Source organism: Oncorhynchus masou, unplaced genomic scaffold, assembly GCF_036934945.1.
Source record: "Oncorhynchus masou masou isolate Uvic2021 unplaced genomic scaffold, UVic_Omas_1.1 unplaced_scaffold_4004, whole genome shotgun sequence".
NCBI lineage: Eukaryota > Metazoa > Chordata > Actinopteri > Salmoniformes > Salmonidae > Oncorhynchus > Oncorhynchus masou.
This window is the reverse complement of record NW_027010404.1, coordinates 4,246-32,056: the sequence shown is the minus strand read 5'-3', so window position 1 is coordinate 32,056 and position 27,811 is coordinate 4,246. Positions and strand designations below refer to the sequence as shown.

The 27,811-nt window shown below is 41.5% G+C and overlaps 1 protein-coding gene, 6 non-coding genes and 1 pseudogene across 8 annotated transcripts; all 8 read left to right on the top strand.

Moving 5' to 3' along the window:
- Positions 1-831: 831 nt before the first annotated feature.
- On the top strand, positions 832-10,339 carry LOC135534834 (uncharacterized). Of its 2 annotated transcripts, XM_064961662.1 has the most exons (16): positions 838-946; positions 1,051-1,212; positions 1,352-1,451; positions 1,630-1,850; positions 2,483-2,639; positions 2,828-3,051; positions 3,342-3,462; positions 3,780-3,976; positions 4,091-4,205; positions 4,415-4,584; positions 4,680-4,777; positions 4,945-5,075; positions 5,400-5,589; positions 9,812-9,953; positions 10,054-10,150; positions 10,222-10,339. In XM_064961662.1, the coding sequence occupies exons 2-16, from the start codon at positions 1,072-1,074 to the stop codon at positions 10,293-10,295; spliced, it is 2,178 nt and encodes a 725-aa protein (XP_064817734.1). In that variant the 5' UTR covers positions 838-946; positions 1,051-1,071; the 3' UTR covers positions 10,296-10,339. The 2 variants fall into 2 exon arrangements, with proteins under 2 accessions (XP_064817733.1, XP_064817734.1); XM_064961661.1 differs by having other exon boundaries at positions 832-1,212.
- Positions 10,340-13,154: 2,815 nt separating this feature from the next.
- Positions 13,155-13,263, top strand: LOC135534835 (5S ribosomal RNA; annotated as a pseudogene).
- Positions 13,264-17,937: 4,674 nt separating this feature from the next.
- trnaa-ugc (transfer RNA alanine (anticodon UGC)) lies at positions 17,938-18,009 on the top strand. Its single transcript has one exon. It is a non-coding gene; the product is annotated as a tRNA-Ala (tRNA).
- A 382-nt stretch (positions 18,010-18,391) lies between these two features.
- trnat-ugu (transfer RNA threonine (anticodon UGU)) lies at positions 18,392-18,463 on the top strand. Its single transcript has one exon. It is a non-coding gene; the product is annotated as a tRNA-Thr (tRNA).
- A 1,311-nt stretch (positions 18,464-19,774) lies between these two features.
- On the top strand, positions 19,775-19,846 carry trnaa-ugc (transfer RNA alanine (anticodon UGC)). Its single transcript has one exon. It is a non-coding gene; the product is annotated as a tRNA-Ala (tRNA).
- A 1,781-nt stretch (positions 19,847-21,627) lies between these two features.
- On the top strand, positions 21,628-21,699 carry trnaa-ugc (transfer RNA alanine (anticodon UGC)). The gene has a single exon. It is a non-coding gene; the product is annotated as a tRNA-Ala (tRNA).
- A 382-nt stretch (positions 21,700-22,081) lies between these two features.
- Positions 22,082-22,153, top strand: trnat-ugu (transfer RNA threonine (anticodon UGU)). Its single transcript has one exon. It is a non-coding gene; the product is annotated as a tRNA-Thr (tRNA).
- Positions 22,154-23,464: 1,311 nt separating this feature from the next.
- trnaa-ugc (transfer RNA alanine (anticodon UGC)) lies at positions 23,465-23,536 on the top strand. The gene has a single exon. It is a non-coding gene; the product is annotated as a tRNA-Ala (tRNA).
- Positions 23,537-27,811: the final 4,275 nt, after the last annotated feature.

Genomic DNA, 27,811 nt, shown 5'->3' with positions numbered 1-27,811 from the left:
CTCAATAAGCCGGAGTTGCCGTAGAGGTGCTAATACATACAATTTAGCGCATGGAGGTTATTAGAAGTCCGGTTCCAGAAACATTGAAGCAGTTTTACTTAACTCTGTGGATATCAAAAGGATCTCCATTGTTAGCCACCCCTGGGTCTGGTATCTCTTACCTCTAAGTTAACGATGACGTAAGGTACAGCAGAAGTTTATGGAGGGCTTTCAGAGGGCCAGGCAACTTTCTGATACAGACTGCAGTGATGTGAACTATTGAGCTCTACTCCTCTAGTGTGGCTTCAATACAGTGGCCGCTGCATTCATATAGCCAATTTTGCCACAGTCTGTAACTTGCATGAATGTCACCTGAATTTAGTGTTTTGCTATATAATGAAGGCTTTTTTCCCTTCCCCCTTCATTTTAGGATGATAAGATGTTCAGCTTGGTCATGCAGTTCAGGCTGCCAGGAAACCACATGACTGAAGACCCTGTGTATAGAGTGGGCAAAACCTGTACCTCCCGAGAGATTCTGTGCGACCGCAACTACATGGAGGCAAGCGAGCAGAGCATGCCCCAATGGACATGTTTACAGCCGCGCTTGTCGTACTGCCTGTATAAATGATCTGTCTAGAGCTACAACTGTCCAGTGTTTCATTTCTTCTGCGACACAACGTAGAGGTCTTGACTATCTCAATTCCACTCGCCTCTTCAAAATGCACATAGGAGAACTTTAGAGGTGAGGAGTTTTGGCCTATTCTCAATGCATTTAAGGAGGTGAGTGGACTGATTGAGAACTGGCCCTTGATTTCCTATTGTATGGGAAGGAGAAAATGCATAGGGAATAATGGCCTTTCTTCTCTAGGTGTCTGTCAGAAGGACTCTTCCAGACATCCAAACCATCCCCGAACAGCCCACTGGGGGCCCGAAAGCAAGGAGCGGCAACTTCCGGAGAGGAGCTGAGGTAGCCATGTTTCTGTAATTTCACTACAAAATGACAGGATGGTGCTAAACAATGTGCGTTTGTTGACCATTTTGTTTAATTCATGTTTCCATTTCCTGAGACAGGCTGTTGCTTCAGGATACAAAATGACAGCAGTCGTCTTTAGTCCTAGCAAGAATGTCATGAATGTGGATGAGGTCCAAAGAAAGGGCTATGCAATAGCCAACACTCCCACACGGCTGGTGTTAAGAAGCCCTCATAATGCAGAGGAGACATACCTTCAGAATGTAAGCTGACCTCCACGAACTGGGTCATGTTCAGTAGAGCAAACATTTGGAAACGGTGGCCCTACCTGAACTCTGCAACATATTGTTAATACGGTGTGCCCTACTGAACACGGCCCTGGTGTGGTTGCCCCCTGAACAGGTAGCTGGGGTTCCGATGCGGGTGCTCTCAACCTCAACCTTCTTTGAGCAGAAGTGGCTGGTTACTCGAGTAGATGCCACGGCTGTTTGTCCAACACCAGGTTGAGTGTGAAATAATTTAAGATCCTATAAGCCTAGTTCTTAATTGGCTCCAGACAAGACTTTCATGTTGTGTTCAGTTGGGAATTTTTTTGGGGGTGAACTTTTTCCAAATAATGGCAGTTTTCAGTTGCAAAATGTTCTGTTTTGATGTGCACTTGGCTTCTTGTTTCACTGCAGGGGCAGTTGCCTTTACTCCAGAAGTGATCACCTGGTACATGCCCAAGCACATAGACCCACTTTTCTCCTCTGATGCCTTCACCATGTTGGAGGTGTACATGGGAATTGACGCTAAGAGGCTGAACACTGAGGAAATGGCTGCCAGAAACTTCTCTGTTTTAGTCACAGAGGCTCATATTATTGTTGAAATTCCGGTGGGGGCGGTTGGCGGCTATTTCAAGGTCAGCATTGGATGAGTAAAATGTTCCTGTTTAATATCTAAATCTAATTTGTAGAGCCCTTTTTACTACAGCAGTTGTCAGTGCTTTGCAGTAACCCTTTGCTATCTCTCATGGGTAAACTCCTATAAACGTTGTCTTGTGTAAAATGTTTCTTATTGAGCAATTGTTTGCTTAATCAGGTTAATATACAAAATTGTGTGAATTTTGCATAAAATTACATTTAAACATACTCTACCGCTTGTCTTTGCAGTTTGTCCTTTCGCCGCTTGAAATTTGAGACCAAATATCCACACTAAAGGATTGTTTACCTGACTTTTTAGGTAGCCGGTAGCTTTGCCACTGTCAACTGAATGCAAGCAACACTCGGCTGCTGTTTACATATTGTGCAAGTGTTTACTTTGCTTGTCAGTTGCTTTGAAAATGCACACTACGGGAAATGCATGTTGACAACCATACACCTACCAGCTCTCTAAAGTCTGGTAACCAATACTTTCCTTTGGATATTTTGTCTTAAATTACGAGTGGCAAAAAGACAAGCGGTAGAATAATTGTATTTAACATTCTGGCTTATAAGGAACATTTATCTGTTTTTGCACTCCAATTGTGTATTACATCACTCGTCTCCTTTACAGAGCCATATTCAGGATGACCAGTACTTTGTCACTTACACCATTGAGCCCATGCTTGAGTTGCTGTGGATCGAGGAGCTCGCACACGAGGACACCAGCTATAAAGTCCTCTTCCCTATCACAACACCTCCGATGGCCAGGCCTCCACAAGTTCGCAACTGTGAGTCTGGTTTAGTTAAATAGTGCCTATGGCAATTTGGGATGCCTGGGTTGTTCATTAGGCACAAAACAGAAGAAAATGTACTGAAACGGGGAGGCAATACCTGGACTTACCCAATAACAAATGTCAATTTTCATTTTCCATTGTACCGCATTTCAAAATGTTTTCCTTTGTTTGCCAATGAACAGACACACCCTTAGACACAGTTCCTGAGCAGGCAGTGTTTGTGCTTGAGTTGGGGACCTTCAACCTTGATGTGGAGCTGCTGAACATCACCTTTCCCACCATGGTGCTAACTGTTGCAGAGTGCAACGCCAGGGGCTTCAATGTTCAGGAGCAGAGATCCCCGGACAACACCTTGAAGACCTTCAGGATGGAGGTGCCCTTCTCAGACCCGGTGGTCTTTAAGGAGGTGTGTTTCTGTTAAATGCAAAGCCACACGCAGTGATTTGTACATGCCCTAATAAGTGGGCCACCAACAAAATATAAATAATGGCACAAATGTACTTTGTATCCCTCATTTACTCAAGTGTTTCCATTATTTTGGCTGTTGTATGCATTTGATTTAGAGGAATAAGGGCAACATTACTTTAAGTATATAGTTTGTTTTAATAGTCCCCATATGTACTTAGTTGTCACTTGATGTTGAATAGAGTTCTGTTACAACAATAATGCTGACCAATGCTTTTAACTTCACTACAGAGAAGGGCGGAACAAGGGGTCACAACCTTCACTCTTCAGCTGATCTACGGCCTGGTCATCTTTCCAGAGTACGCTCCTTTCTCTCACTCTGCCGTTGTGGACGCTGTACTGCTGGACATTGGTATGTCTCTGGACTACGCCAAACTACTGTTGAATGGTTTCCTCTCGTTAATGATTGCCCTGAAAGGAAATTGGCAGTGAAAGCCCAACTAGACATACTGTTGGGTTTTCCTATGCGGTCTCTCCTCAAAGAATGTTAAGCTTTAGAGTATTTGGACCCAGTTGTCCTGTTCCTGATTTGCCAGGTTCATGTTTATTCAGTCCCACTGAAGCAAAACATTTTGCAATCAAAACAAGGTTTCTTCTTGGACAAGTTCAAGTAGTACCTTCCTGTTTTTTGTGCTTAATTAATGAACACAACCCTGTTTGTCCTTGTAGTGCCACCCTCAGTCACTGGCAACTGTGATCAGGAGAACTTCCACATCACTGTGGATTACAGGAACCAAGAGCCCTTTTTTGTAGTCTTGGTTGGCAAGCGGCTGCTTAACCATGAGTTTGCTCAACGGTATTTAACAGAGGGCGACACAGACTTCACCATCACGTTGCCCTTCTCTTCGCCGGACGCAGTGTTTGAGGTACGACTCTCTCCCAAAACATGTTAACCTAAATTGCTGCAGCTAGCCTCGCTTTCCTTACCCTGTATACATGCATACAATATTGGACTAATGAACTCTCCCATTGGTTCCCAGTCGGTTCACTCGTCCTCTGTCAGGAGCAGACTGGATGTGGCTCTGTTGAATCCTTACAACAACATGACCATCAAATACTTTTCCCTGGCTTGCAGCTTCCTCAAAACGCTGACTGGTTGGTTCTCAAACAATTACTTTTGATAAATAGTCATTTAACATGGTTACCAAACCTGGGTTCCTTGCAAATACTGTGAGTCTTATAGTTGTGCCAGATGTGCATGGTTTGCACTTTTGGTGATGTTCCATTGGTTCAAGCTCAATAAGTGGAACAAATACAGAACCCAGGTCTGATGGCTACCTGTCTTTTGCTCCCCCACCTCCAAGAGTGTTTCTCTAACGGAACGATGACTGCGCTGGCGGTGAAGGTGGATTCTGTTCCCGGTCTGAACCCCGGTCAGCTGACCCTGAGCGACCCCGCCTGTGGTCCCACCTACAGTGACGATCGCTTCGCCTACTTCCACTTCACTGTGAACTCCTGTGGCACCACCAGGAAGGTAAAATGACTATTACCCTGAGGTGATGGGTACTGTGTATTTACGGACTGTTTGCTTCTGCAGGTTGTAATAAGCAATTCCCCTCTACTACATAGTTTATCAACAATGTCATGCTGTATGAGAACGAAATCTCCTTGCCAGATGAACTTGAGGTGAAGCTGAATGCCACGACGTCTTCAGAGGAGGAATATCAGTAAGTGCATTACGCATCACAATTGTAGCGATTAGCTTTCATAGGTATTTTTTTTCTTCACCAATTGCTCAATACTTTGTATACAGGGAAAATGTGCCTCTACTACCAGTGTCCACTCCACTGCTTGAAGTTTCCCCTATTGAAGTTGCTTACATCCCTCTTTTTAGGTTAAAGGTTTCCTGCTACTATGTGGCCAACATCACTCGCACATTGGCCTTCCTGACCCGGCCGCGTGACAACGAGCCTTTTGCCGAGACTGGGAAGGGTCGACTAATGGTCAGAATGAGACTCGCTCAGGGTAAGCGTGCACAAATTCCGAATTTTAACTTGACCCCTCGCCTCTAAAAGTATCTTGGAAGGTCTCCTTTACAAAACCATTCCCAAACATCTAAGCCTTATGATATATTACTCTTGCTTTCTGAGATCTACAGGTGTGACTATGGAGTAACGGTGAGGAGCTGATTTGGGAATTTGTCAGAAGCCTCTGGCTGGGTAGTGTTGGCTATAAATGGCTTGTGTTCATTGGGGCACAATAGGATATGATAAAAGAGCATTTCTTAATGGACAAGTTCAGATGGTGCCCACTGAACACGACCCCCGGTTGTCTTGTTCTGTGTTCCAGACGCCTCGTATAACACGTTCCACCAGGTGGAGGACTATCCAGTGGTGAGGTACCTGAGACAGCCTCTGCACTTTGAGGTGGAGCTGACCACGTCCTCTGATCCCAAGGTAGCGCTGGTGCTTGACCACTGCTGGGCCACCCTCAACGAGGACCGTGACTCCCGACCCCGGTGGAATCTCATCATTAATGGGTAACATGTTGTTTTTGGGCCTAAACAAGTGTTATTCCACAGGTGTGGTTCCTGAGTAATTAGCAACCTATCATGCTTGGCAAGCCATTTACTTTGGCTACCGTGGCTATGCCCCCATCCATAGGTCGAGTGGTCAAAACGCTTAAACGATGTGAGCCATGTGGGGTCTCACCAGATCTCCACCCAATTTAACACTTATGGGAGATTCTGGCGCGTATGATCACATGCTTGTTATCACTGAGTGGTCCCTGCAGCGTATCATTGGAACGGAACGTATGCTGCATCAAACGACTCTAAACCGCGCTGTCTGAAAAGCGTCTAAACAATGTTTTGTACTGATGAGAAATAAAGGTCTTCACAACATTATTCCAGCTTTGCTTGTAAAATATATAAATGTTAACGGTATCATCTAGTCTAAATAACAGGTTGACTTCTTCTTAACTTAGTTTGGCCACTTCAGCATGTGACCATCTTTGTACTTGTTACGGCGTACACATGACAAGTAGTTTACAGGTAACTGTACAAAAAGCCAATTGTTGTCACTGCCCCAAATACAACCTTAGCACGAAAGCTAAACAGAGTTGCAAGATCTAGCCCAATCCATTATTGGGGGTTAAGTCCTTGAAGGTATTGTGAGGAGGATGATTCAGGAAATATTACTAAGATCTGGGAATTTATCAACAATAAATGGTGGGGAAGACAGTTTCTCTAAGCTATATACCCCTGGAAAGGGGGTCTGATCTGGCAACCCTGAGGTACCATAGTTTACACTCTGATGCCGTGTTCAAATCAACTAACGACTTCAGTGCATTCAAGACAATGGGGGTTCTCCAGTTGAGATCACCATTAGTCTGACAGACGCGTACGTGATAACCTGACTGCATTGTATGTTAGCTCATATTCAGTACCACCTTAAAGTGTTTTACACACGTGTCCATTACAATCTAGGCAATAATCAGAACGCATGAATAAAACGCTAAGTACATTATACTTAGGGTACGCTACAGTAGAAACGACAACATTTTACACAGAAAATAAGGCACTTTGATCGGAATGCACGCATGTCCACAGTTGTAAGGAAAGCAATAAATGTGCAAGGACTGTATACTTGATCTGGGGAAGTGCTTGGGCTTTCTGTTGAAGGAAAGTTTGCCCGGCTCATTAAATTCTCAAATAGAAATTGTCTGCAACAGTGAAATGGGCTACTTTTGTGAATGAATGAGGCAAAATTAGAAGTTGAAACAGCCTATAGAAGATTAGCAGGTCGTGTGCCTTGGTCTGAGGTCAGCGCGGGTTAAATGTCCACATGTGGAACGGTGAGTGCATTCTGACATCACACGCATAAAATCAACTCCCACTGGGGCGACTGATGCTATTTGGAACTCGCATGTGAAAAGGTTAATGTTGGCATTACCTACACCTTTTTACTCAATGTTATCCTTTTGGTTGGCTAGAGTTCAGTGTTGTGCCAAACTGAAGGTCAGTCAAATGGAAATCAAGAGCGGCTGGCAAGCTTGGCTTGCCTTTCCGATTGGTTTCAAACTGCTCTTAACACTGACTGAATAGTTGTTGGTTTTGGGTTGAATTCAGGCACAAGTGACCTGTTGTGTTTAAAACAGTTATTGCACTAAACATAAAGGATGGTTCACATGCCTGTGCAGCATGGATGTTTGAAACTGAATAGGATCAGTTGACAGGATCCCCAGAAGTTGATGCCACTTTCAATGGAATTTCCTGTCCTAGAGGAATGCGCTAATTGGGAGTGAACAAATACCACGGTCAAGTGTAGCAGCATCTTGCTAACCTTATTTAGGCTACCTAATGTTCATATTTGAGAAAATGTTACTACATTTTTGATTTGGGTGAGCACTTTGCCACAGATGGACACGCTGGCCTAATTTTTATCTCAAGAATTTAAATTGGTTAACTATTGGAAGATGACTTTTTCCTACATTGTAATGGGCTACAATGACTTTGCCCATGATTATGCACGCTGCAGATGACACTTTATTTTGCGGGTGCCTTTTCAGTATCTGGATGCATGTTACACCAAGCAGTGTAGTGAAGCAACTTTATTGGTCAACCATTAATTTGGGGGATGGGGTTTGCAAAATGCTATCAAATCACGCACTTTTACCATTTTATGAAATGGTATCAAAAACCTAAATTTGGCCATGTGGACACGGTGTAACTTTGCAGCTGTTTATTAAATTAGCAATGTCATAGCAGTTAAAAAAAAAAACAGGCTGAAATGTTTTGTATATCATAGGAAAAGACACAACATTCACATGGCTGTGCACGAAATGGGCAGTTCAGATTTGTCACTTCAGCTGCAACTACATCGTTGTGCAAAATCCTGACCATCGTCTGTCAGCTCAAGTGGATTTGTACTGGTGTGGGTGTTTGTCTCTTCATGTAACGTCTTCAGATTTCACAAATTCCGTTTTGCTAATATCTGGCAGTTAAACAGTGAAGGATAAACCTCCCAAAGATGCAAGTTAAGAAAAGTAGGCCTAAACTGTCAATGCGTAGGTTACTTGTATAGTAGAGCTGCGCCCTTCACAGAAGTCCTCCACATGTGAATCCGATGCCGTGGGTGTAGAATTTATTTTGTGACCAATTTTTCCAACAGCGGAAGAATTGCTCTGGCGCATTGCATGAAATTCTTGTTTAAAATGAAGGTCTTATTTTGAAAAATATGATTGCCTTGTTGATGATACCGACTGTCTATTCGGCAACTTTGGTTAAACCACGGTCAATTGATCAATATTCAGGTCGCCTGTACTCTGACCATTCTGGATCATTTAGAATTTTAAGAACCATTTAGAGGGACATCTCACCTCATGTCAATGGAATTGAATATACATGTTTGACAGCCGTCATTTAACAAGCCATTGCAGTAGACCAAAATAAATATTGTTGACGGAAAGCCCAATTTCTGTTCTTTAAAATAAAATCTTACTTAATCAGATTCATCCAGGTCTGATGGGCCAAAATATCAGAAATTAAAACCAACAAACCACTGTCGTGACCTTGAATTATCTCAGGACTGTTTACTTGTTAGCTGACTAAATGAATCATGTTAGGATTTGGGGTGCCGAGGAAGTGGTTTTAAAGAGTTACCGTCTCCCGACTTAAACTCTAGACGGTAGAAATCTATTAAATTGATAGTCAACTTATTAACATTACATCGTATCCTCCTTGCAGCTGCAAAAACCCCAGCCTTATGATTCAGTACTATACAAGTTGGTTTAATTGAATTACTAGCTAACTAAATAACAGACTAAAACACAGGTGACACAATATGACGGCTTGTTACAAGGTTTCCCCCCCATTCCGTAAGAGACACTTATCATTGATACATTTTTTTAACACACGAACCGGCACCAGCTTGGTGTAAAAGCATGAATGTATTTATGTGGGATGCCGCCGTGGAAAGGTAGGTAATGTGTCTTCTCTCTGATTGGCTACATGAGATCACAATGTCGTTGGTTGTCCGTGGCTCCAATGACTAGTCTTGAACAGAACTACAGGATGGGTTTTCCTTTCACTCGTTCTGGAAGATAGGCTAATCAACCCTGTCGCTGATTCCTCAGTGGGTGATGAGTAGGATGGTTTGGATATAGAGGCAGAATGATCCCACTTAAGTTCATTTTTCTAGGTACTTGTGAGTTTATGAAAAGTTCCAAACGTGTAGCTTGCGCCTCACGGTTTTCTGGTCTAATGTTAATTTCTGTTACCATTCCTTTTATGCGCTCTGGCCGCCGGGGACGGTTCTGTCAGTCTGACCCGCTCTCTGGTGTCCCTCGTGGCATGGCTACTTACTATGCACATTTTCTAGGGGAGTTTCTCTAACACGTTCAAAGTGAATACTGGAACAATATTTCTAACATAAGACTGGTCAGAGATTAGCTATAGAAAATTAATGTCATATTTATTTTTACTAGAAACGTCCTCACTCTACAGGTAGGAAGTCTCGAGCCTTTACATTGTATATGAAATGTTTTTTCAAGACAAAGGTGATTATTTTTTGGTTGGGAAAAGCCTGTAATCAAAAACATTCCTTTAGTTCATACTGGAGGGGGAAAAAGAACCCACTTCTGCTGTAAATTGATCTGATCCTCACAGGACAGTCGACACCACCAAGACTTTGTACACAAGGCGGTTGGGGTTTGCAGCGTTTTTCTTGTTCCTAACTTAGTCCCTCTCTCTACACTGGCAGCTGTGAGAACCCTGAGGATCCATACAGTGTGGTCTTCCACCCGGTAGTAGCTGATGCCAGGGTCCACTTCCCCCCTCACGTCAAACGCTTTGAGGTCTATATGTTTTCCTTCGCTGAGGATGCGGTTGAGCCGAGTGGCCAGGTAACAAAATTGACCCAACAATCTTTATTGGTTAATTTTTGTGTGGCAATCATACCTTTAAAAAAAAAAAAATCTGACACATCAAATCTTTGATTCCAAGGTCTTTGTCCATTGTGATGTGGTCATCTGTGATGCCAGTAGTCCCTCTGGCGGCCCCTGTAGTGGACAATGTGTGAATCAGGACAACCTGAAAAGAGGTAGGTCTTGTTTTATGCTTTTCAGACCCTGGCAGACCATAACTGAACTAATAGTTTCTCTCTCTCAACAGGTCAACGACATGTCAAAGACCTCTCTGAGGAGCGTCATTTATATGTTTCTTCTGGATACATTCTTTGGGTGTAATGTCTTGTTCTAACATGTCAAATAAAGTGTTCTATATAAAACAATCCTAACCGTTGGAGCTACCTTAATTGTATCTGATTTGCATTTAACACCAAGGCGCATGTAGTAGGCTTGTCATCTGACATGTATCAATCAACCCTTTTGTAAGCATGGAACTCTGAACCATCCACCGGAGGGAGATAAGTGTTGCACACCAATTTCCCGTCTAGGACAAACAATGGGTGTCAAAACAAAAGCTTTCCAATGTCCAGTAGGATGAACTGACTCAATGTTATAGTGGTTTGCCTAAGTGAAACCAGCAGGGCTGTGGTTGGATGCAGTGTTGGTAATTTTCAACTGAAATTAAAACTTTCCTTGATACCTCTCACTAGCTTGGTTTCCATCCAAATATGGACATTTCTTCTTTTAATGATATGCATGTCAATCTCATGGCTCAAATGGGAAGAGCTTGACTTCATCGCTACTTGTTTGTGTAAGAAGTGTTGACAAGCTGAATGTACCGAGCTGTCTTTTTTTTTTTTTTTTTTTTTTTTTTTTTTAAACTACTAGCACACAGCTCGGACACCCATGCATTCCCCACAAGACATCTCTTCAATCTCCAAGTCCGAACTACGAAGGTAAAGCCATGATTACGTTGCAATCTATTCCGCATCAGGATAAGATTTCAGCACTCACTGTACGGGAACAGCGGGGACTGAAGACACACTCCTTAAAGTTGCGAGCTTGCACCGCGGGACGGCTTCATTGCTCCAGACCACCACAAGGGGGAGTTTGCGCAATCATTATGCATTTGGCTCCCAAGGCTTTGATGACCAAAGACTAATTTTGACACGAGCCACCCTTGCCTTGTGGCGCTCAACGAAGATTGCTGACAAAACAGATGGAAGTTGCCTTAACGAGTCAAGCAAATGTACAATTTGAGAGGAATGTGACAATGTAGAGAAATGGCTTTTTTTTGTCAAAGTTCAATTACAAATCTCTATTTAGCAAGTTACCAGACTAGCTAGTGTTAGGAGAATGAATTTGTAAATCGTCTTTCAGGGACTCCTGAGAACCAACAAACCAGGCAGTTGTCTTGTGAAACAGTGGATGTAAAGAATCGAGCTGGCTAAAGCATTGACTGCACAATTGTAAGCTTGCCTTGCAATGCAGCTGAAGTAACATGGCTAGCTATTTACTTGCTATATTTTTATTTTTCCTCAACTTTTTCACTCCGGACGCTTTATCTGGACACGATTCGTCAGGACCTCCAACAGCCGACGCTAAGTAGTAACATTAACATGATGCCTTCTAATTGCGGTCGCTGTACTGGCCTTACGGCGAGGATAGCTGTGCTACAAGCCCAGCTTCAGACGCAATCGTTAGGCAGGGTAATTTCAGTGTAGGAAAGGATGAAACGGCGTCTGTGCCACCAGTAAGTACAGATAGTAGTATAAATCCCCTGGCACAGTCCCCGCAGCCCGACAACTTTCTCACGGTTTCTGGAAGGAAATGCTGTAGGAACGCTCAACCGGTGTCGCTCATTCAGCCGACAAACTTTCAACCGGTTTTCCCCATTAAGCAGCGAGTCGGAGGCCGAGTCTTCTCTGGTCTCTACTCCTCCCGTTACGGGGTCTGAGAAACTGACGCTTCCCACCATTAGCTCTGACAAATTGAAAACTCTAGTCATTGGCGACTCCATTACCCGCAGTATTAGACTTAAAACGAATCATCCAGCGATCATACACTGTTTACCGGGGGGCAGGGCTACCGACGTTAAGGCTAATCTGAAGATGGTGCTGGCTAAAGGTAAAACTGGCGAGTATAGAGATATTGTTATCCACGTCGGCACCAACGATGTTAGGATGAAACAGTCAGATCACCAAGCGCAACAGCTTCTGTGTGTAAATCAGCTAGAAAGATGTCAAGCTCTGGCCCCCTCCCAGTTAGGGGGAGTATGAGCTCTACAGCAGTCTCACAACTCAATCGCTGGTTAAACTGTTTTCTGCCCCTCCCAAAAGATAGAATTTGTAGATAATTGGCCCTCTTTCTGGGACCAAGCCTGACCTGCTGAGGAGTGGCGGACTCCATCCTATCTATCCAACATAGACAGGGCTCTAACTCCTCTAGCTCCACAATGAAATGGGGTGCAGGCCAGGCAGCAGGCTGTTAGCCAGCCTGCCAGCATAGTGGAGTCTGCCACTAGCACAGTCAGTGTAGTCAGCTCAGCTATCACCATTGAGACCCTGTCTGTGCCTCGATCTAGGTTGGGCAAAACTAAACATGGCGGTGTTCGCCTTAGCAATCTCACTAGGATAAAGACCACCTCCATTCCTGTCATTATTGAAAGATCATGATACCTCACATCTCAAAATAGGGCTACTTAATGTTAGATCCCTTACTTCAAAGGTAATTATAGTCAATGAACTAATCACTGATCATAATCTTGATGTGATTGGCCTGACTGAAACATGGCTTAAGCCTGATGAATTTACTGTGTTAAATGAGGCCTCACCTCCTGGCTACACTAGTGACCATATCCCCCGTGCATCCCGCAAAGGCGGAGGTGTTAACATTTACGATAACTTATTTTTGTAAATTGAAATTTGCTTTCTTTTGAGCTTCTCGTCATGAAATCTATGCAGCCTACTCAATCACTTTTTATAGCTACTGTTTACAGGCCTCCTGGGCCATATACAGCCTTCCTCACTAAGTTCCCCGAATTCCTATCGGACCTTGTAGTCATAGCAGATAATATTCTAATCTTTGACTTTAATATTCACATGGAAAAGCAAAGATGCTTATCTCAATGGTGAAAATGCAACAGCTGTTAATCAGACTCACTTTGACTTTATATAGTGCACCAAGAGTTAGCTTTGTGTTTACGACCATACCGGCCTGAGTGCGCCTGATCTCGGAAGTTAAGCAGGGTTGGGCCTGGTTAGTACTTGGATGGGAGACTGCCTGGGAGTACCAGGTGCTGTAAGCATTTTGCCCCCAAGCCTCAAAAACTTACATTTCCTGTTTCACACACATCAATAAACCATTATCCCCAATCCTCCCAACCTTATTCAAATACTCTTTAAAAAACCTTTTCCACCCATAATCCAATTCAGCATATAAATATTTCTTTACCATTTTCACTCTTATTGCTATTTTCCTTACCCTTAAATCCACCAACCTCAAACCCCCTCCTCATAACCTGCAATCAAAGTCTTAAAAGATATTTTCACCCCCTTCCCGTCCCATAAAAAATCAACCAAAATCTTATTCATTTCAGATAAAACCCAATCTGGCATATCTAAAACATTCACTACGTGTATAAAAATTGACATCAATAAAGAATTTATAACAATTACTTTCCCCTTTAATTTTAAAAACCTCCCCTTCCACATATTTACTACCTTCCTAACTTTATTTATCACACCACTCCATGTCAAATCCCTAGCTTCCTTTTCTTTTACCCCTAAAAACACTCCTAACACCTTAAAATAATCTTTGAACTCTTTAAAAGAAAAATTCCCCTCATTAACCTTCCCAATATACATTACAACAGACTTTTCCATATTAACTTTAGCCCCTGATGCTCTTCCATATATTTTAAAACCTTCTATTACCCTTATTACACTGTCCTCATCTCTATCTGTTATAGTTGTGTCATCTGCATATTGGTGAATCAAACTAAAACCCCCTGTGGAGTTTGTACACAATTAATAAATTTATCCTTCTTAAGAAAAGCCGCTAAAGGTTCAACTGATAAAACATACAATAAAGCTGATAAAGGACATCCCTGTCTTACCGATCTCTCAAGAGTAAAAGAATCAGTTAAAATCTCATTGCATTTCACCCTACTTTTTGCATTTCTATATAATAATCTAATCCACCCTATTATTTTATTACCAAAACCAAATCTTTCCAAAACCCTAAACAGAAAATCATGTTCTACCCTATCAAAAGCCTTATTTGAATCTATGCTTAAAACAATACCCCCTATCTTATCCCCATTCATTTTGTGTATCACGTCTCTAATTGTATTAATTGTGTCAGCTCTGCCCCTCCCAGGGACACTATAATTCTGTGTTGGTGCAATAATATCATGTAAATCTCTCCTCATCCTATTCGCTAAAATTTTGGCTAAAATCTTGTAATCCACATTCAATAAACTAATAGGCCTATAATTGTCCAATTTTACCCTACTCCCTTTATTTTTATATAAAATAGTTATCATCCCGGTCACCATCGATTCTGAAACACAGTCATTCTCCTCCATATAGTGGTAAACCTCCAATAAAATATGTGCTAAAAAACTTTCATACATTTTATAAAATTCTGCAATGATCCCATCTACACCAGGGCTCTTATTCACCTGTAAATCCTTAATCGCATCTATAATTTCATTTACTGTAATCGTCCCATCACACATCAACTTATCCTCTACATTAATTTTCAACTCCACACTATCTAAAATATCCTGTACACACCCCTCATCCACCTCTCCTTTCTTAAATAAGTCCCTATAAAAATTCTGCACTGTCTCTAAAATCTCTACATAATCATCTACTACTTCACCCTTTACATTTTCAATCTGTCTAAGATATGTTCTTCTTTGAGTACTTTTCTCTAATCCAAGAAAAAACGAAGTGCATTTCTCCCCCTCCAAAACATACTTTGCTTTGCTTCTTATAATAGACCCCTTACACTTATCTATTTCATATTTACTCAATTTTTCTTTCAACTCTAAAAACTTTTCTATATTATAATGAGGCTCACTGTCACATTTCCCCATTTCTTCTTCCAATTTAGCTCTCAACTCATTTTCTTCTCTTTTCATCCTACCTCTTTTTTCCTTGCATATCTTATACTAAAAACTTTTATTTTTTCCTTAACCTTGTCCCACCATAAACACTTATCATTCTCTTTCTGTTTATCCTCCATTTCATATGCTATCAAAGATTTAAGTTGTTTCCCATATTCCTCATCTCCTAAATTCCCTGCATTCATACACCATATTCCACCCCCTGTTCTTTCCTTATCTAAACCCACTGAAAATAATAAACCTGCATGATCACTAAAAGTTGTAAAAACATACTTAATAGCTTTCATAAAATTCCTTAAACCTTCTTTTACTAAAACCATCTATCCTGGTTTGTTTCAAATCCCCTAAAACCACCTGCCTTGTAGAAAATTCTCTTTTGTCTGGATTTTCCTCTCTCCACATATCAATCATTCCTTTTTCTAACATCATCTTCTTTAAAACCCCTAGATACATCACTTCTAAAAATAGCTCCTCTTGTCATATCCAGTCTATCCACTTTAACATTAAAATCCCCAACTACAATACAGTTCCCCTCACACCATTTCCTTAATTCTAAAAATAAATCTTTGCGTTCTATTTCACTATTAGGCGCGTAAATATTTATAATTCTAAAAACCATATTCATATATTCAAAATCCAAAATTAAAATCCTCCCATTATTATCATTATATATATGTTTCACATTCTCTACCACATCCTTCCTCAATAAAATAGCAACACCACTTGAATTCCCCCTGCCATTGTTAACAAAAATAAAATCTCTCCATATTTTTTTTACTTCTAAGATACATACGTTGTCCCAATGTGTTTCTTGAAGGCATAAAATATCAGAATTCTTAATTTTTACTATTCTTTGACATTTTTCCATTGTTCTTAAACCGTTTGCATTGATTGACATAAAATTAACCATAACAATAAATAGTAAAAATAAATATTTTCTCATTTACCTCTATCTGTTGTCATGTTTTCTTCCTTTTCTGTCCTTTTTCACCTGCGCCGCCGCTTTCCTCTTCCTGTAGCCTCCCCATTTTCTGTCAATCTGTTCCATGTCATCTGAATCTGAAATTGATTCTAAATCATTCTCTTCCAACTTAAACTCTTCTTTCCAGTGCCTGTTGTGCTTCCTGTATCCATTTGTGTCTCCTGTATTATTGTCAGCACCCCACTCCCCTCCACTTCACCTTCTTCCGAGGCACCCACATAGCCCGAGGTCCCCCCCAAAATCTGTGAGTCCCCAGTTCCTCCACCCAGCCCACTCCCCCCCCCCTCCTGAAAACTCCCTCTTCTTATTTCTGAGTCCATACTGCTCCCTATTTCATTCATCTTCTGTTCCATCTTCTCCCTTCTTGCGTTCTCCGTCTCTCCACCCTCCACCACGTCCTCTCCTCCATCATCTTCTTCTGGTCTCGGTGATACATCAGTCTCCACAAAAAGATCCTGGCTCCTCTCCTCATTCACAACCTCTCCACAGTTGCACTCGTCAGTTCTCATGCGACATCCTTCGCAAAATGCCCTTTCCTTTCCACCTACACATTCTCTTGCATAATGCCCTTGCTTCCCGCACTTATAACATTTGAATTCAGGGCAGTCCTTCAAAATATGACCAAGCTGAATACAAAGCCTACAAACTCTGACCTGCTTATCATGAATAACTCTAAAGTACTCTCCTCCTCAAGTGTGTCAAACTTTGTAGAGTACGGCAATGATTTCACAGAGTCAGTAAATTTCACTTTGCAGTATCTCCTGCCATCTGCTATCTCCGTCCCTGGCCAAAGTCTACACCTGATTTCAGAGACTGCTGATACACCCCAGCTACATAGCTTGGCCAATATAGCGTTGTCTTCCATATACACAGGCAAATTCATGAAAGAGACTATAAGTTCATTGGAAACCATGTCTCTTGCCATAATTCTTGTTTCTTTAATCATAAAGCCATCCATTAAGCGCTCGTTTCCTTTTCCATTTCTCATCGTGACCTCGTACTTTCTTTCTCCTTTTACACGACATCCCACCACCTCTCCACACACCTCTTTAATCGCACGTAGTAACTCCATCGTCGTGACCCTATCTTCTCCCATCAACTCCACTGCCACCGTAAATTCTTTACCATATTTCATCTCTCCTTCATCTCCATTTTTCTTCCGTTGAGCATTTTCTTTATCCTTGTCCATTCCATTAGCCATTGCCATGTAGTCCATCGCCTTAACCACTCGGCCACGACAACAGGCTTGTTAGGAGTGAAAGGGCCACCAGGCATAGCCTACAGAAAGTGATAATTTTACAACTGAAAGAAAATGCAGTTACTCATTATAATGCAATAACATGAAATGTTCCCCTCATTCATTTGTGATTAAGTACAGCTGTTTTCTTATTTTCCTTCATCTTTGCTCAGCTCCAGAAGGTTTGCATTTGAGAGTGTTTATTATAAATTATTATTTCACTGTGTGAAGTTGTTATTTCATCATCTTATTATTACTGCTTCCCCATATTGTTTGAATATACTTTCTGCTCTTTGCACACCAGTATTTCTACTTGCACATCATCATCTGCTCATCTATCACTCCAGTGTTAATTTGCTAAATTGTAAATACTTTGCTACTATGGCCTATTTATTGCCTTACCTCCATTTGCACGCACTGTATATAGACTTTCTTTTTTTTCTTCTATTGTGTTATTGACTGTACGCTTGTTTATTCCATCTGTAACTCTGTGTTGTTGTTTGTGTTGCGCTGCTTTGCTTTATCTTGGCCAGGTCGCAATTGAATATGAAAACTTGTTCTCAACTGGCTTACCTGGTTAATTATAGGTGAAATTTAAAAAAAAATAGAATTTTTTCTTTCAGAGAAAGGGGATGTAGCTCAGTGGTAGAGCGCATGCTTTGCATGTATGAGGTCCTGGGTTCAAACCCCAGCTTCTCCACTAAAATATTTTCAATGGCCCATCTCCTACTTTCCAGGATGTTGAAATTCTCAACAGGAAACAGAGATGTGCTAAATAATTTGCTCTTGTAATCTGAAGAACATGTGTTCAATCCCTGTTCTTACATTTATGGAACAGAAGTGGCACGGTTGCCAACTTGTATTGCATCATTTTCAAAAACCGAAGTTCATGGGTTAATGACTGTCCATACTTGCTTGTATGTTCTCCACTGAGTATTTGTGTGCCAAATTCACATTACTCAACTTCTACTTTCCAGAATGTTGAAATTCTCACAGGAAACAGAGATGTTATTTGTATGCCAAATTCACATTACACAACTACTACTTTCCAGAATGTTGATAAATATATTCCAGCATTGAGTGGCATAGTGGCCAAGCGGTAAGGCGTCGGTCTTGTAAACCGAAGATCATGGGTTCAAATCCCATCTGTGCCTTACTGAAAGATAGCTGGTACCATGGGATGGTTCTTTCACTGGATGACTTTGAAGAAAAAAAAAAAAGTTTTCTCAAAATGGCAACCCTGCTAATTATATAGTAAGGGGGTATGCCTCTACGGTAGAGCTAATACTTGAAATGCATGCGCTCTGAAGTTAATCCCCAAATTCTCTGATGAGTATATTTAGTTGTGAAATTAGCTTTTGCACAACTCTACTTTCCAGAATGTAGACATTTTAAGAAGGAAATAGATGTGCAAAGTCATCTGTTTTTGTAAACTGAAGCACATGGGTTCAATCCTGGGTTCAAGCCTTGTTCGACGTTTATGGAAGCTAGATGATATTATGGAAATGTACTTTCATTAGAACAGTGTAAAGAAAGGGTCAATTGTATTGATATGGCCACTACGACCTGTATGCTCTAGTCGGCTGGCCCTCGCTACATATTCATCGCCAGACCCACTGGTTCCAGGTCATCTTTTTAGTCTATGCTAGGTAAAGCTGCGCCTTATCTCAAATCACTGGTCACGATAACAACACCCACCCGTAGCAAGCGCTCCAGCAGGTATATCTCACTGGTCATCCCCAAATCCAACACCTCCTTTTTCCGCCTTTCCTTCCAGTTCTCTGCTGACAATGACTGGAACGAATTGCAAAAATCGCTGAAGCTGGAGACATTTCCCTCACTAACTTTCAGTGTTGCCAACTTAGCGACTTAGTCGCTGTATTTAGCAAGTATTCAGACCCCTCTGAATACTTGCAGACATTTTTATTTTACTCACTTTTGGTCTCTTCCACAATGTTATTCCTCACAGCCAATAGCTACTTTCCTTACTGAGGTGTTGGCAACACCGCTAACTTTAAACATCGGCTATCTGAGCAGCTAACTGATCGCTGCAGCTGTACAAAGCCCATCTGTAAATAGCCCACCCAATCTACCTACCTCATCCCCATATTGTTTGAATATACTTTCTGCTCTTTGCACACCAGTATTTCTACTTGCACATCATCATCTGCTCATCTATCACTCCAGTGTTAATTTGCTAAATTGTAAATACTTTGCTACTATGGCCTATTTATTGCCTTACCTCCATTTGCACGCACTGTATATAGACTTTCTTTTTTTCTTCTATTGTGTTATTGACTGTACGCTTGTTTATTCCATCTGTAACTCTGTGTTGTTGTTTGTGTTGCGCTGCTTTGCTTTATCTTGGCCAGGTCGCAATTGAATATGAAAACTTGTTCTCAACTGGCTTACCTGGTTAATTATAGGTGAAATTTAAAAAAATTAGAATTTTTTTTTCAGAGAAAGGGGATGTAGCTCAGTGGTAGAGCGCATGCTTTGCATGTATGAGGTCCTGGGTTCAAACCCCAGCTTCTCCACTAAAATATTTTCAATGGCCCATCTCCTACTTTCCAGGATGTTGAAATTCTCAACAGGAAACAGAGATGTGCTAAATAATTTGCTCTTGTAATCTGAAGAACATGTGTTCAATCCCTGTTCTTACATTTATGGAACAGAAGTGGCACGGTTGCCAACTTGTATTGCATCATTTTCAAAAACCGAAGTTCATGGGTTAATGACTGTCCATACTTGCTTGTATGTTCTCCACTGAGTATTTGTGTGCCAAATTCACATTACTCAACTTCTACTTTCCAGAATGTTGAAATTCTCACAGGAAACAGAGATGTTATTTGTATGCCAAATTCACATTACACAACTACTACTTTCCAGAATGTTGATAAATATATTCCAGAATTGAGTGGCATAGTGGCCAAGCGGTAAGGTAAGTCTTGTTGTAAACCGAAGATCATGGGTTCAAATCCCATCTGTGCCTTACTGAAAGATAGCTGGTACCATGGGATGGTTCATTCACTGGATTTGAAAAAAAAAAAAAGTTCAAAATGGCAACCTGCTAATTATATAGTAAGGGGGATATATAGTAAGGGGGTATGCCTCTACGGTAGAGCTAATACTTGAAATGCATGCGCTCTGAAGTTAATCCCCAAATTCTCTGATGAGTATATTTAGTTGTGAAATTAGCTTTTGCACAACTCTACTTTCCAGAATGTAGACATTTTAAGAAGGAAATAGATGTGCAAAGTCATCTGTTTTTGTAAACTGAAGCACATGGGTTCAATCCTGGGTTCAAGCCTTGTTCGACGTTTATGGAAGCTAGATGATATTATGGAAATGTACTTTCATTAGAACAGTGTAAAGAAAGGGTCAATTGTATTGATATGGCCACTACGACCTGTATGCTCTAGTCGGCTGGCCCTGGCCCTCGCTACATATTCATCGCCAGACCCACTGGTTCCAGGTCATCTTTTTAGTCTATGCTAGGTAAAGCTGCGCCTTATCTCAAATCACTGGTCACGATAACAACACCCACCCGTAGCAAGCGCTCCAGCAGGTATATCTCACTGGTCATCCCCAAATCCAACACCTCCTTTTTCCGCCTTTCCTTCCAGTTCTCTGCTGACAATGACTGGAACGAATTGCAAAAATCGCTGAAGCTGGAGACATTTCCCTCACTAACTTTCAGTGTTGCCAACTTAGCGACTTAGTCGCTGTATTTAGCAAGTATTCAGACCCCTCTGAATACTTGCAGACATTTTTATTTTACTCACTTTTGGTCTCTTCCACAATGTTATTCCTCACAGCCAATAGCTACTTTCCTTACTGAGGTGTTGGCAACACCGCTAACTTTAAACATCGGCTATCTGAGCAGCTAACTGATCGCTGCAGCTGTACAAAGCCCATCTGTAAATAGCCCACCCAATCTACCTACCTCATCCCCATATTGTTTGAATATACTTTCTGCTCTTTGCACACCAGTATTTCTACTTGCACATCATCATCTGCTCATCTATCACTCCAGTGTTAATTTGCTAAATTGTAAATACTTTGCTACTATGGCCTATTTATTGCCTTACCTCCATTTGCACGCACTGTATATAGACTTTCTTTTTTTTCTTCTATTGTGTTATTGACTGTACGCTTGTTTATTCCATCTGTAACTCTGTGTTGTTGTTTGTGTTGCGCTGCTTTGCTTTATCTTGGCCAGGTCGCAATTGAATATGAAAACTTGTTCTCAACTGGCTTACCTGGTTAATTATAGGTGAAATTTAAAAAAAAATTAGAATTTTTTCTTTCAGAGAAAGGGGATGTAGCTCAGTGGTAGAGCGCATGCTTTGCATGTATGAGGTCCTGGGTTCAAACCCCAGCTTCTCCACTAAAATATTTTCAATGGCCCATCTCCTACTTTCCAGGATGTTGAAATTCTCAACAGGAAACAGAGATGCGCTAAATAATTTGCTCTTGTAATCTGAAGAACATGTGTTCAATCCCTGTTCTTACATTTATGGAATAGAAGTGGCACGGTTGCCAACTTGTATTGCATCATTTTCAAAAAACGAAGTTCATGGGTTAATGACTGTCCATACTTGCTTGTATGTTCTCCACTGAGTATTTGTGTGCCAAATTCACATTACTCAACTCCTACTTTCCAGAATGTTGAAATTCTCACAGGAAACAGAGATGTTATTTGTGTGCTAAATTCACATTAAACAACTACTACTTTCCAGAATGTTGATAAATATCTTCCTGCATTGAGTGGCATAGTGGCCAAGCGGTAAGGCGTCGGTCTTGTAAACCGAAGATCATGGGTTCAAATCCCATCTGTGCCTTACTGAAAGATAGCTGGTACCATGGGATGGTTCTTTCACTGGATGACTTTGAAGAAAAAAAAAAAGTTTTCTCAAAATAGCAACACTGCTAATTATATAGTAAGGGGGTGTGCCTCTACGGTAGAGCTAATACTTGAAATGCATGCGCTCTGAAGTTAATCCCCAAATTCTCTGATGAGTATATTTAGTTGTGAAATTAGCTTTTGCACAACTCTACTTTCCAGAATGTAGACATTTTAAGAAGGAAATAGATGTGCAAAGTCATCTGTTTTTGTAAACTGAAGCACATGGGTTCAATCCTGGGTTCAAGCCTTGTTCGACGTTTATGGAAGCTAGATGATATTATGGAAATGTACTTTCATTAGAACAGTGTAAAGAAAGGGTCAATTGTATTGATATGGCCACTACGACCTGTATGCTCTAGTCGGCTGGCCCTCGCTACATATTCATCGCCAGACCCACTGGTTCCAGGTCATCTTTTTAGTCTATGCTAGGTAAAGCTGCGCCTTATCTCAAATCACTGGTCACGATAACAACACCCACCCGTAGCAAGCGCTCCAGCAGGTATATCTCACTGGTCATCCCCAAATCCAACACCTCCTTTTTCCGCCTTTCCTTCCAGTTCTCTGCTGACAATGACTGGAACGAATTGCAAAAATCGCTGAAGCTGGAGACATTTCCCTCACTAACTTTCAGTGTTGCCAACTTAGCGACTTAGTCGCTGTATTTCAAGTATTCAGACCCCTCTGAATACTTGCAGACATTTTTATTTTACTCACTTTTGGTCTCTTCCACAATGTTATTCCTCACAGCCAATAGCTACTTTCCTTACTGAGGTGTTGGCAACACCGCTAACTTTAAACATCGGCTATCTGAGCAGCTAACTGATCGCTGCAGCTGTACAAAGCCCATCTGTAAATAGCCCACCCAATCTACCTACCTCATCCCCATATTGTTTGAATATACTTTCTGCTCTTTGCACACCAGTATTTCTACTTGCACATCATCATCTGCTCATCTATCACTCCAGTGTTAATTTGCTAAATTGTAAATACTTTGCTACTATGGCCTATTTATTGCCTTACCTCCATTTGCACGCACTGTATATAGACTTTCTTTTTTTTCTTCTATTGTGTTATTGACTGTACGCTTGTTTATTCCATCTGTAACTCTGTGTTGTTGTTTGTGTTGCGCTGCTTTGCTTTATTTTGGCCAGGTCGCAATTGAATATGAAAACTTGTTCTCAACTGGCTTACCTGGTTAATTATAGGTGAAATTTAAAAAAAATTAGAATTTTTTCTTTCAGAGAAAGGGGATGTAGCTCAGTGGTAGAGCGCATGCTTTGCATGTATGAGGTCCTGGGTTCAAACCCCAGCTTCTCCACTAAAATATTTTCAATGGCCCATCTCCTACTTTCCAGGATGTTGAAATTCTCAACAGGAAACAGAGATGCGCTAAATAATTTGCTCTTGTAATCTGAAGAACATGTGTTCAATCCCTGTTCTTACATTTATGGAACAGAAGTGGCACGGTTGCCAACTTGTATTGCATCATTTTCAAAAACCGAAGTTCATGGGTTAATGACTGTCCATACTTGCTTGTATGTTCTCCACTGAGTATTTGTGTGCCAAATTCACATTACTCAACTCCTACTTTCCAGAATGTTGAAATTCTCACAGGAAACAGAGATGTTATTTGTATGCCAAATTCACATTACACAACTACTACTTTCCAGAATGTTGATAAATATATTCCAGCATTGAGTGGCATAGTGGCCAAGCGGTAAGGCGTCGGTCTTGTAGAAGATCATGGGTTCAAATCCCATCTGTGCCTTACTGAAAGATAGCTGGTACCATGGGATGGTTCTTTCACTGGATGACTTTGAAGAAAAAAAAGTTTACTCAAAATGGCAACCCTGCTAATTATATAGTAAGGGGGTATGCCTCCACGGTAGAGCTAATACTTGAAATGCATGCGCTCTGAAGTTAATCCCCAAATTCTCTGATGAGTATATTTAGTTGTGAAATTAGCTTTTGCACAACTCTACTTTCCAGAATGTAGACATTTTAAGAAGGAAATAGATGTGCAAAGTCATCTGTTTTTGTAAACTGAAGCACATGGGTTCAATCCTGGGTTCAAGCCTTGTTCGACGTTTATGGAAGCTAGATGATATTATGGAAATGTACTTTCATTAGAACAGTGTAAAGAAAGGGTCAATTGTATTGATATGGCCACTACGACCTGTATGCTCTAGTCGGCTGGCCCTCGCTACATATTCATCGCCAGACCCACTGGTTCCAGGTCATCTTTTTAGTCTATGCTAGGTAAAGCTGCGCCTTATCTCAAATCACTGGTCACGATAACAACACCCACCCGCAAGCGCTCCAGCAGGTATATCTCACTGGTCATCCCCAAATCCAACACCTCCTTTTTCCGCCTTTCCTTCCAGTTCTCTGCTGACAATGACTGGAACGAATTGCAAAAATCGCTGAAGCTGGAGACATTTCCCTCACTAACTTTCAGTGTTGCCAACTTAGCGACTTAGTCGCTGTATTTAGCAAGTATTCAGACCCCTCTGAATACTTGCAGACATTTTTATTTTACTCACTTTTGGTCTCTTCCACAATGTTATTCCTCACAGCCAATAGCTACTTTCCTTACTGAGGTGTTGGCAACACCGCTAACTTTAAACATCGGCTATCTGAGCAGCTAACTGATCGCTGCAGCTGTACAAAGCCCATCTGTAAATAGCCCACCCAATCTACCTACCTCATCCCCATATTGTTTGAATATACTTTCTGCTCTTTGCACACCAGTATTTCTACTTGCACATCATCATCTGCTCATCTATCACTCCAGTGTTAATTTGCTAAATTGTAAATACTTTGCTACTATGGCCTATTTATTGCCTTACCTCCATTTGCACGCACTGTATATAGACTTCTATTGTGTTATTGACTGTACTTGTTTATTCCATCTGTAACTCTGTGTTGTTGTTTGTGTTGCGCTGCTTTGCTTTATCTTGGCCAGGTCGCAGTTGAATATGAAAACTTGTTCTCAGGCTTACCTGGTTAATTATAGGTGAAATTTAAAAAAAATACTTTTTATTTCAGAGAAAGGGGATGTAGCTCAGTGGTAGAGCGCATGCTATGTATGAGGTCCTGGGTTCAAACCCCAGCTGTTTTCAATGGCCCATCTCCTACACCAGGATGTTGAAATTCTCAACAGGAAACAGAGATGTGCTAAATAATTTGCTCTTGTAATCTGAAGAACATGTGTTCAATCCCTGTTCTTACATTTATGGAACAGAAGTGGCATAACTTGTATTGCATCATTTTCAAAAACCGCATGGGTTAATGACTGTCCATACTTGCTTGTATGTTCAAGTATTTGTGTGCCATCTGTAAACTACGGTAGAGCTAATACTTGAAATGCATGCGCAAATCTCTGAAGTTAATCCCCAAAATTCTCTGATGAGTATATTTAGTTGTGAAATTAGCTTTTGCACAACTCTACTTTCCAGAATGTTGACATTTTAAGAAGGAAATAGATGTGCAAAGTCATCTGTTTTTGTAAACTGAAGCACATGGTTTCAATCATGGGTTCAAGCATTGTTCGACGTTTATGGAAGCTCGATGATATTATGGAAATGTACTTAAAAAAAGATCTGCCTTATCTCAGCTCACTGGTCACGATAACAACACCCACCACTCGAAACAATAAATACTGGTGTATTAGCTACGTTTCCGTTTTTTGGACAATAATGTGATGAGACAACAAATAAATAAGTAAACAACAGCCGACACCAATGATGAGCAATACATAACAATGTAAATAAGAATGTGTTCTTAACTGACTTGCCTAGTTAAATAAGGTTAAATCGGGGGGATCACGTGACCCTTGAACGAGATTGCCCCATGAACTAAGAGCTCCGCACAAGTAGTTTCCAATTCCTAATCTTACCTCCACCCCAAGTTCAAACTCATTTAGCTTTAGTAAGAAAAAGTCATGGCGGCTACAAAAGGCGACACTACAGGTGACATTTTTACCCGGACTCGAGCATTAGCGACGGAAAAAGCCTCCAAGAAGAAGCTAGCTTCAGAAAAGACTAGCGCCATTAGCCAGGAGCAAGAGGACCCGCCCCCCGAGGTACAAGGATGCCAACCTCGCACTCTGTCGAAGACATCCTTTCTGAGTTGAGATCCCAACGTACAGAACTAAACACCAAATTAGATGCCATTAACTCTCAGCTCAGCGCGATCGGGGCAAGGTGACAATCCTGGAAAACGCTTTGCCTGACATCAACAACAAGATAACCATAAACGCGGGGTGCCTGGACGAGGCAGAGGGGCGAATCCTATCCATGGAAAACTTATTGACAGATGCCATGGAAACAATAGCATATGCTAAAAAGAAAATTGAAAAACAGGGGGCGAAGGAATAATTGTGTTCTATTCAATCTGGGTGAAAAAGAAGAGGGAAACATGCCACTGATCCGCTACCTGCAAGACAAACTTCCAGAGTGGCTCCACCTGTCCACCGACAGGCCTATAGAACTCGAGAGAAAGAGAGAGAGAGAGAGAGAGAGAGAGAGAGAGAGAGAGAGAGAGAGAGAGAGAGCTCACCGAGCACTGAGGCCCCAACCTGCAGCCAGACAACCACCGTGCCCAATCACCATACGTTTCCTGAGATTCACCGACAAGGAACGAGTCCTACAGGTGGCAAAAAACAACACCATCACAGTGGGAAACGCCAAACTCGCTTTACACCAGGACCTGTCAGCTAGAATACGCCGAAAGCGCCGAGAGTTTGACGAAGTGAAGAAATACTCAATTGACAGAGGCATCTTCAGGGGATTCAAATACCCAAACAAGCTCAGGATTCTTCACCAAGGAGTCTTGCGACACTTCAAAACTCCCGAAGAGGCAAAACGTTTTTTGAAAGACAATCCTGGTCAATGAGAAATAGACCAATGACTAAATGCGGTTAATGCCATTACTAAAGGAGGTAAGACAACATATAGCCGATATCCAAAGACCCACCCCCTAAATGTCATTATAGCCATCCAATTTATATTTATTTTCCTTTAACTGAGAGGGATGGGATCTATAGCCTAACCTAGGCCTACTAATGTTTCAGCCTACTTTTATTTCCCTGTTTTTTTTGTTGCTATTATTACTTGGGGTTCCCTATGTCCCTTGGGGGAGGTATATGTAGGCTGGGCTATTGATTTTATATTTCTCCCCTCTTTTAGCGTGATCTGGACAAGGGCAACTGTGTCATTTACTCAATGCGGGTGGAGAGGATGAGGCATTTCTTTGGTGGGGAGAGGGAGACGTTGTGCGTTGCTAACTGTTCCCGGTTTTTGTTTTATTTGGAACACAGAATTGAGACTGAGCGGGGGGGTTATAGATCCAACGGGATGTGTCGAGGGCTGGAAAAACCTTGGATCATTGCTATTCCAACTTCCGCGACGCATATAAGGCCCTGCCCCGCCCTCCTTTCGGAAAAGCTGACCACGACTCCATTTTGCTGATCCCTGCCTACAGACAGAAACTAAAACAAGAAGCTCCCGCGCTGAGGTCTGTTCAACGCTGGTCCGACCAATCTGATTCCACAATCCAAGACTGCTTCCATCACGTGGACTGGGATATGTTC

Coding starts and splice junctions, on each gene's coding strand:
- LOC135534834 (XM_064961661.1), top strand. CDS start 985: ATGGTGCTAAACAATGTGCGTTTGTTGACCATTTTGTTTAATTCATGT. Junction 3,463..3,779: donor CGCTGTACTGCTGGACATTG/GTATGTCTCTGG, acceptor TTGTCCTTGTAG/TGCCACCCTCAGTCACTGGC. Junction 4,778..4,944: donor TCTTCAGAGGAGGAATATCA/GTAAGTGCATTA, acceptor CCCTCTTTTTAG/GTTAAAGGTTTCCTGCTACT.